Source organism: Dendrobates tinctorius, unplaced genomic scaffold, assembly GCF_039654945.1.
Source record: "Dendrobates tinctorius isolate UK_male_01 unplaced genomic scaffold, ASM3965494v1 ptg000197l, whole genome shotgun sequence".
Classification (NCBI taxonomy): domain Eukaryota; kingdom Metazoa; phylum Chordata; class Amphibia; order Anura; family Dendrobatidae; genus Dendrobates; species Dendrobates tinctorius.
In genome coordinates, this window is record NW_027361864.1 from 5,149,638 (window position 1) to 5,160,000 (window position 10,363).

Sequence of the window (10,363 nt, forward strand, 5' to 3'; positions counted from 1 at the left end):
GAGAGCTCAGAAGGGAAGGAGCGCCATTTTGGAATGCAGACTTTGATGGAATGTTCTGCGGGCGTCATGTTGCGTCTAAACAGTAGAAACCCCCCACAAGTGACCCCATTTTGGAAACTAGAACCCCCAAGGAGCTTATCTAGATGTGTAGTGAGCACTCTGAATCCCCAAGTGCTTCACAGAAGTTTATAAAGTTTATAACTGCAGAGCCATGAAAATAACATAATATTTTTTTTTCCTCAAAAATGATTTTTTAGCCCGCTATTTTTTATTTTCCCAAGGGTAACAGGATAAATTGGACCCCAAAATTTGTTGTCCAGTTTGTCCTGAGTACACTGGTACCCCGTATGTGGGGGGAAACCACTGTTTGAGCGCACGGCATGGCTCAGAAGGGAAGGAGCGTCATTTGACTTTTTGAATGGAAAATTAGCTCCAATCGTCAGCGGACACCATGTCGTGTTTGCAGAGCCCCTGTGTGCCTAAACTTTGGAGCTCCCCCACAAATGACCCCATTTTGGAAACTAGACCCCCCAAGGAACTTATCTAGATGCATAGTGAGCACTTTGAACCCCAGATGCTACACAGAAGTTTATAACGCAGAGCCGTTAAAATAAAAATATATTTTTTTTTTCCTCAAAAAATAAATTTTTAGCCTGCTATTTTTTATTTTCACAAGGGTAACAGGATAAATTGGACCCCAAAAGTTGTTGTCCAGCTTGTCCCGAGTACGCTGGTATCCCATATGTGGGGGGGGAGACCACTGTTTGGGCACACATTGGGGCTCGGAAGGGAAGTAGTGACATTTTGAAATGCCGACTTGATGGAATGGTCTGTGGGCGTCATGTCACGTTTGGAGAGCCCCTGATGTACCTAAACAGTGCAAACCCCCCACAAATGACCCCATTTTGGAAACTAGATCACCCAAGGAACTAATATAGATGTGTGGTGAGCACTTTGAACCCCCAAGTGCTTCACAGAAGTTTATAACCCAGAACCGTGAAAATAAAAAATCATTTTTTTTCCACAAAAATAATTATTTTAGCCCCCATGTTTTATTTTCCCAAGGGTAACAGGAGAAATTAGACCCCCAAAGTTGTTGTGCAATTTTTCCTGAGTACCGATACCCCATAAGTGGGGGTACACCACTGTTTGGGCACATGTCGGGGCTCGAAATGGAGGGAGCACCATTTGACTTTTTGAACGCAAAATTGGCTGGAATAAATGGTGGCTCCATGTCGCGTTTGGAGACCCCGTGATGTGCCTAAACAGTGGAAACCCCTCAATTCTATCTCCAACCCTAATCCCGACCCACCCCCAACCCTAATCCCGTCCCACCCCCAACCCTTAGTCCCACCCTAACCCTAGCCCTAATGGAAAAAAAAAATATATATATTTTTTTTTTTATTATTTGTCCCTACCTATGGGGGTGATAAGGGGGGCGGTGATTTACTTTTTTTTTAGTTTGATAACTATGAAAGTTTATTATAGTGATCAAAATAAATGAATCTGCAGCGTTGCAGATTCGATTCGGCGCACTGCACTTCCAAGATGACGGCGCCCATGACGCTGGACAGCGGGACGGATAGCGGGAGATCGGAGGCACAAAGGAGGGTGAGAGGGGGTGATCGGAGGGCTGAGGGGGTGGGCGGAGGGAAGGCGGGGGGGCAGATTATGACGGCGGCTGCCGATCAGTGCCGTCAGACGGTGTGTGTGTGTGTGTGTGTGTGGGTCAGGTCTCGGTGTCCAGCCATGTCCGATGCTATTTCAGCATCGGCCATGGCTGGATTGTAATATTTCACCAATTTTCATTGGTGAAATATTACAATCGCTCTGATTGGCTGTTAAAAGTGAAACTGCCAATCAGAGCGATCGTAGGCACGTGGGGGCTAAGCCACACCCCCAGGTGTTAACTCTGAAGGGTCCTTTGTGTGTGGGTCAGGTGACCTTTCAGTGGCCCCGGTCACCCGAGCCGCAGGGGGGGGCCTACGTGGCGTCAAAGGTCGTGAAGGGGTTAAGCTGGAGTTTTCTATAGCCAAATTTAAATCAGTAATAAAAAAAATAAAATAAAAAAAGACACTTGGGAGAACCACACTAATATGAAAGTGGCACTGAAGTCTGATATACAGACCCCTTCATCAACCTGGCCGCTCCATGTCTACATACTTTCCAATACAGTCAGACAGTCCCCCTCTATGTAGAGAGTTAGTTAAGCAAGTCCCCTTTCTCATCATGGCTGAAGGAGAGACAGAAAATAGGGCTCAGTTTACCATCAGAGTCTGAGGGGGGGGGGCTTTGTGAAGGAACAGATGAGGAAGTGGAGCTACAGGGACAGCAACAAGGACCAGAAATCATGACAATGGAGCCAAAAAGTATCTGTTTCCATATGGAAACCACCATGGTTACTTACCGGTAGCCGGTTTTTCCGGAACCCATGACAGCACCACATGAGAGAGGGATCCGCCCCGCCAGGACAGGAACCTACTGAAACATAAGGGGCGGCACCTCTCCCCCGCTTCAGTTGGATTACAGAGCACTTGAGAGGACTTCCCGGTTAGTTACATATTTATCCAACACCACATCACACAAATACACCCGACTATTGTGCACACCCAAACGGTGAAAAGGGGGGGAAATATACGGGTGCTGTCATGGGTTCCGGAAAAACCGGCTACCGGTAAGTAACCATGGTGGTTTTCCCTTCACCCATGACAGCACCACATGAGAGATTCTGGAGACTTCGAACACCTTAGGGAGGGACCACCGCTTGCAGCACCCTTCTACCAAAGGTCAAGTCAGCCGAGGAGGATAGATTTAGTCTATAGTGTCTAAAGAAAGTTGAGGGTGAGGCCCAGGTAGCGGCCTTACAAATTTGCTCTATTGATACCTCTGCTTTCTCAGCCCAGGAGGTCGCCACGGCTCTGGTGGAATGAGCCTTGATGCAGTCAGGAACCGGGACGCCACTAGCTGAATAGGCTACACTAATGGCCTCCCTAATCCATCGGGCAATAGTCCCCTTTGACACTCCATAACCTTTCCTGGCACCCTGGAAGGCTACAAATAGGGACTGGGACCTCCTCCACTGGCTGGTTATAGACATATACTCTACTAGGGTTCTTTTAACGTCTAGGCTATGAAATTTCTCCTCCCCTGGGTTTTTCGGATTCTCGCAAAAGGAAGGGAGGACAATTTCTTGGTTTCGGTGAAAGTTAGTTACTACTTTCGGCAAGTAAGCAGGGTCTGTTCTCATAACCACCCTATCCTGGTATATCTGGGTATATGGTGGGTTGACTGAAAGGGCCTGCAAGTCACTAACTCTACGTGCCGACGTTAGAGCTACCAAAATGATGGTTTTTAGGGTGAGATTTTTAGTTGAAATCTGCTGTATGGGTTCAAACGGCTCCTTCGTAAGGGATTCCAGTACCAGATTTAGATCCCATGGAGCTATTTTCGGTAAGGAAACTGGCCTAGATCTGTGGCAAGATTTTATGAACCTGGCTACCCATCTGTTTGCCGCTATATTGCAATTGTATAATGCACCCAGCGCTGAAACCTGTACCTTGAGGGTATTAACCGCCAGGCCTAGCTGTAGGCCTGCCTGCAAGAACTCCAAGATGGACTCGATTGGGGGTTCTTGACCTAACGGTTTTCCCAGGAATTGTAGGAATTTCTTCCACGTCCTGCCATATATGTTGGTTGTTATTGGTTTTCTACTTTTCATTAGAGTAGTCACCAACCCCGGGGAAAACCCTTTATCTCTCAAAAGTGCCCTCTCAAATTTCACGCCGTCAGATGGAGCCCCTTGACTTGTTTGTGGAATATCGGCCCCTGAGCTAATAAATCTGGAATTTCTGGCAGTACCCACGGGTCCGAGAGAGACATTTGTAGTAGTGAAAACCACGGTCTTTTTGGCCAGAACGGGGCTATGAGGATTACTCTGGCTTGCTCGTCTCTTATCTTTTTTACCACTGCCGGGATTAACGCTACTGGGGGAAAGGCATAGCTCAGTTTGAACAGCCACGGGATTTGTAGAGCGTTTACTGCCCACGGGTTTTCCCCTGGGTTTAATGAGCAGAACCTCCTCACTTGCCGGTTGTTTTTGGTGGCAAAGAGGTCGATCACTGGCTGCCCCCATAACTGTACTATCCTCTGGAATATTACACGATTAAAGGCCCACTCTCCCTGTTTTAATTTTGTTAGGGAGGTTAGATGTTGTTCTGCTTTGAGGAAGATTCTTTTGGCTTCGTCCATTAGGGAGTTTGACCTTGTCCCTCCCTGGTGGTTGACATACGCCACTGCCACCCTGTTGTCTGACATAATTCGGACGTTTTGAACCTGTAACATGGGAATGAATGCCTCTAGGGCTCTGTTTATCGCTCTTAACTCTCTTAAGTTGGAGGAATCCTTCTGCTCTATGTGACCCCAGGACCCTTGGGCCATATGTTCTCTCAGGTGTGCCCCCCATCCCGGAGGAGCTTGCGTCCGTCAATATTACATTGGACACGGGCCTGTGCCACAAAGTTCCCCCTGCTAAATTTGTGCCGTCTAGCCAAGTGAGAGAGTTTTTCCCCCTTTCGGAAAGTTCCAGCTTCCCTTCTAAACGCCCTTTCAATCGTCTCTGGGCTGACAAGATTTCCGCCTGCAGTTGTCGGGTATGAAACTGTGCCCAGTTGACCGCCAGGATACAGGCTGTTAGCGTGCCCAACAGGGACATTGCCCTTCTTAGGGTCATGTGAGGATGCTGTATTGCCGTAAGGGTCATTTCTCTCACCTTCTCTAGTTTTTTCTCTGGCAAGAGACAAACTTGACGGTCGGAGTCCAAGACGAAACCTAGAAATGTTTGTTTCCTTAGGGGTTGAAGTTTTGATTTTTTTAAGTTTACCATCCAACCCAGTTCTTGCAGGGTCTCTTATTTTCTCTACCTGATGTGCGCAGTGATGTTCTGAATTGCCAATGACCAAAAAATCGTCCAAGTAAGGCACCATAATCACATTGTGGATTCGAAGGAAAGCTGTCATTTCCGCTATTACTTTTGTAAAAATCCTTGGCGCTATGGAGATGCCAAACGGAAGAGCTGTAAATTGAAAATGCCTGAGGTCGCCCTGGATGTATAGGGCTACCCTCAGGTATTTCTGGTATTCTTGGTGCATCGGGATATGGTAATAGGCATCCTTCAAATCTATTACGGCCATGAAGCAGTTGTGGTGTAACAGCTTTATGGCCGAAGTCACTGATTCCATTTTGAATGTTTGGTTCATAATCCATTGATTGAGGCGCATGAGATTTATTATCGTTCTGAAGGAAAGGTCGGGTTTTTTTATTAGGAAGAGGGGAGAATAGAACCCCCATCTCTCGATCTTTTGGGACCTCTATCAGAACTTGTTTCTCCAACAGTCCTAAGATTTCTGTTTCTATGGCTGATTGCTCTCCTGGTTCCTTTCTGACGGGGGTCACCACAAATGAAGCTCTTGGATGCTGGAAGAAGGGGATTTTTAGGCCTTTCTTTATAATGTTCACAATCCAATTGTTGGCCGATATTTTCTCCCATTCTTGGGAAAAGAGCCTCAATCTTCCCCCCACAGGAGGGCTGGTGTCATTGCGGGGATTTTTTGGCGGTTGAGGTAGTTCCCCCAAACATGAACCCTGGTTCTTTTTTCCTCTTGTCGTCCCACCTTTTCCGCTCTCCCGGGGGACGGCCTCGATTGAACCTTCCCCTCCGAAAGGGCGGTCTCCTCTGATCACCCATGAATCTGGGGAAGCCCTTTTTATCACCGGCTTTTTCCAGGATGTCATCCAGGTTTTTTCCAAACAGGAACTGCCCTTCACATGGTAACGAGCATAATTTCGCCTTAGATTGAATGTCCCCAGGGCAGCCTTTGAGCCATAACGCCCGTCTTGCGGCGTTCGATAGCCCCGCTGCTCTTGCCGTTAACCTCATCGAGTCGGCAGAGGTGTCAGCCAAGAAGGCGGCAGCTCCGTGTAGCAGGTACATTTCTCCTAATATTTTCTCTCTTGGTACTTTGGAGACTAATTTTTCTTCAAGTTGTTGCAACCAGACCATTAATGACCGGGCTGTGCAGGTGCCGGCTATTGCTGGTTTCAGACCCCCTGCCGCTGCCTCCCAAGTGTGCCTTAGGTATGAGTCCGCTTTTTTATCCAAGGGATCTCTCAAAACCCCTGAATCCTCCAGGGGCAGGGCCGACTTCTTGGAAGACCTAGACACTGCTGCGTCAATCTTTGGGACCTTGTCCCAGACGTCCGTGTCTTTAGCCTCGAAGGGGTATCTTCGCTTTGAAGAGGAGAGAAGGCTACCTGATTTCTCCGGTTTCTTCCACTCTCTATCGATTAGGGCCTGAACCTTGTCATTGACCGGAAAGGTACGCTTTTTCCTTTCTTGCAGGCCGCCAAACATTACATCCTCCAGTGATCTCTCTACCTTCTCCTCCTGCAGGCCCATAGTGGACCTGATGGCTTTAAGGAAAGCGTCCGTATCTTCTACGGGAAAGCAAGGTCTGCCCCCCGTATCACTGTCTGAGGATGAAGATGACCCGTGCTCAACTTGATACTCCGAAGAGGAGGAGCCTGACAAGGAACTCGGGGAGGCTTTCCTACTCTTACTCTTCTTTTTTAATAATTTTTTAAGTGAGCCCTGTACCTCAGATTTTATTATCGATCTGAGGTTTGTTGCCAGGCTCGGCACCTCTTCAGCCATAGTCCGCTGGATACAGCTGACACATAAGTCCTTTGGGTAGTCTTTCGCTAAAGGGCTGTGGCATATGGCACATTCTCTATTTTTCTTTTTGCTTATGGCTTTTTTGCCTCCCTAATAAAAAAAAAAAAGACATAGGAAAGCCTATTATAATATTGTCTAACTTTCACGGAGATCACTCACCACCCAGGAAAGACTGATACCGGGCTCTGGGGCTGCGAAGGAGCGTGCGCTCTGCGCTCTTTTGACCTCGAGGAATTCCTCGATCGGTGACTTGGACGGCTGCTGCTTTTGCCGCTCGAGCGGCTCTTGCGACCAGAAGCTTGCGATGGGGGCAGGGACAATGGGGACGGTGAGCGATCCTCCTGAGACGCCATTGTCACCCCTGCAGCCGCTTCTGCTCCTTTTATCGGTGAGTGATCCCCTCATTACCCCTCCCCCCCGCGACCGCCAGCCGCTCCTGGCCGGCGTCGCGCCCGGCGCCATGACCGTCGCGTCCTGATGATGTCAGCGGTCGCGCTCCCAGAATCCTCTGCGCCGCTGACGTCAGACGCCGGTCTCCGCTCCCAGCTTCCCCTGCATGCAGGCGAAGGACGGGCGCACGCGCAGGGGGAGGGCGGCACGGGGAGGACCTCCGAAGGGAGGACATCGGGACGTGCCCGCACGAACCCGGGGCCCGAATCAGGCAAAACCCCGGGGACTGCGCTACCAGCTGCCGACGGCCGGCGTCGCAGGTAAGCTAGCCCTGCAATTTTTACCCGCCGGGACGGCCCTGCGTCTTTTCATCCTGACAGGCACCGCCGCTGTCAGAGGGATTCCTTTCCAGGACAGGAACCCAACTGAAGCGGGGGAGAGGTGCCGCCCCTTATGTTTCAGTAGGTTCCTGTCCTGGCGGGGCGGATCCCTCTCTCATGTGGTGCTGTCATGGGTGAAGGGAAAACACTATTTTCTTCGAGAACCCAGAGACATACCTTGAGTGCGACTCTAATATGCGATTTAACTCCTCAAGATGACATACAAGGCTTGGCATGACACTCTCCACAAGGAGAAACGATACCCGTTAGACCCAAACACCAAGAAGTAAAAGTCATGTAGTTACGGCGATTATCTGATCTATAGACACGTTAATGATATACACGTGGTCTCCAGATGGAGACCGAAGGGTGGAATGGAGGTCTATTCTCTTCAGCAATGCTTCCTGTTTATCTCTTGGACACAATGATACTCAGAGATTTGTCTGAAGACCACATGGCCAACACCATGAAGATTCCTTCACCAGGAAATGTCACACCACTCCCATTTCTTAAATGTTACTGTTGGGTTGCAAATGGACTGTAGTCAGACCCCTCTAGTCTCCTTTCCAGGTACACCAACAGCTTGGCGATACATTGATTTGGTCGTGGAAACAGTGGTACGGCCATTTCTCCAACGTGTCCCAAAAACAGTTTTCAACACAAAAATGCCAAGGAGCATGTTGCTCACGGTACAGCAAGCAGCCTGTATGGCCTACAGTGTCTCCGGACTTATCTCCCATCGAGCATATCTGGGATGTCACTGGTTGGCAATTACACAGGAGCTGACACCGGTGCTCAGGAAGGATATAATGGCACTAGAGTGAGTACAAAGGAGAGCAACAAAATTAATAAAGGGGATGGGGGAACTACAATACCCAGAGAGATTAGCAAAATTAGGATTATTCAGTCTAGAAAAAAAGGCGACTGAGGGGCGATCTAACAACCATGTATAAGTATATAAGGGGACAATACAAATATCTCTCCGAGGATCTGTTTATACCAAGGAAGGTGACGGTCACAAGGGGGCATTCTCTGTGTCTGGAGGAGAAAAGGTTTTTCCACCAACATAGAAGAGGACTCTTTACTGTTAGGGCAATTAGAATCTGGAATTCCCTGCCTGAGGAGGTGGTGATGGCGAACTCAGTCGAAGGGTTCAAGAGAGGTCTTGGATGTCTTCCTGGAGCGTAACAATATTGTATCTCATAGAATCGTAGAGTTGGAAGGGACCTCCTGGGCCATCTGGTCCAACCCCCTGCTCAAAGCAGGATTCTCTAAATCATCCCAGTCAGATGTCTGTCCAGCCTCTGTTTGAAGACTTCCATTGAAGGAGAACTCACCACTTCTCGTGGCAGCCTGTTCCACTCATTGATCACTCTAACTGTCAAAGTTTTTTCTAATATCTAATCTGTGTCTCCTCCCATTCAGTTTCTTTCCATTGCTTCTAGTCTTTCCTTGTGCAAATGAGAATAAAGTTGATCCTTCTACAATGTGACAGCCCTTTAGATATTTGTAGACAGCTATTAAGTCTCCTCTCAGTCTTCTCTTTTGCAAACTAAACATTCCCAAATCCTGCAGCCTTTCCTCATAAGACAGGGTTTGCAGACCGGTCACCATTCTGGTCGCTCTTTTCTGAACTTGCTCCAGTTTGTTGATGTCTTTTTTAAAATGTGGTGCCCAAAACTGGACACAATATTCCAGATGAGGTCTGACCAAAGAGGAGTAGAGGGAAATAATGACTTCACGTGATCTAGACTGTATGCTTCTGTTAATACATCCTAGAATTGCATTTGCCTTTTTTGCTGCTGCATCACACTGTTGACTCATATTCAGTCTGTGATCTATTAGTATACCCAAGTCTTTTTCACATGTGCTGTCACTTAGCCCTATTCCTCCCATTCTGTATATGCTTTTTTCATTTTTATTGCCCAGATGTAGTACTTTGCATTTCTCCCTGTTAAAAACCATTCTCACAGTTATTAGGTTCTTTAGAAGGACGTAGATCTGGGGATTTATTCTGACAGAATATAGGTTGAACTGGGACGGACAAATGTCTTTTTTCGGCCTTGCTAACTATGTTAAGGGTTTTTTTTTTGTTTTTTTTTGTTTTGTTTTTTTTTTTTTTTTTACACATAGCGATATCGCTAAAGTGTCACCGATTTTGTGACGCAACAGCAATATCGCTAGCGATATCGCTACATGTGACACTTACCTCCGACCGCCCCAACCCCCCCCCCGCTGGATATCGCTGATCGCGGGAGAACGTCCCGGGCCGCTATCTCTTCGTCGGCTTCCTGCTGGCGCCAACGAGCGACTCATGGACACAGGAAGAAGTCATCAGAACTGCCGTCTGACAGGTAAGTAACGACCGCCGTCGCGTTGCTGGGGAGATCTGCCTGTGTGGCAGCTGACTAGCGACCATTTAGCGATGCACCAGCGATCCAGGCCGGGTCATATCGTTGTCGGGATCGCTGGTGCATCGCTAAATGTAACGGGACCTTTACTATGACCACAAGACGGATTTCATCAACCAAGGTATCATTTTAATCAGTATAATGGCACCGGCCTTACACTGTCTGTAGGTTAGTGTGCACAATTCTGCTGACAGGTTCCCTTTAAATATAGATTTGTTTTGGAATAGAACACACATACAGCACATCAGAATACATTTACATACGGGTTAACACTGGGCAGATGACAAACCAGCCTCTAGTCTTACCGTGTAAATCTGAAGCCGACTTCCTAGAAGCCATTTAGAGTCTGGAAGAACAAAAAGATTGGAGTGAGCACAGAGCAACTTAGGATTCACATGAAAGCCACATGACAAGCAAACTAGAAATATTCACTTAATGGGTATTAGGCTGTC

At 47.9% G+C, this 10,363-nt stretch overlaps 1 protein-coding gene across 1 annotated transcript in view; it reads right to left on the reverse strand.

The window, feature by feature from the left end:
- Positions 1-10,363, reverse strand: part of UBAP1 (ubiquitin associated protein 1) — an 87,691-nt gene that overhangs the window by 65,339 nt on the left and 11,989 nt on the right. Inside the window, exon 2 of the mRNA XM_073553172.1 lies at positions 10,217-10,257. Coding sequence (XP_073409273.1) covers positions 10,217-10,250 — 34 coding nt within the window. The 5' untranslated portion in view covers positions 10,251-10,257. The remainder of the gene's footprint in view (positions 1-10,216; positions 10,258-10,363) is intronic.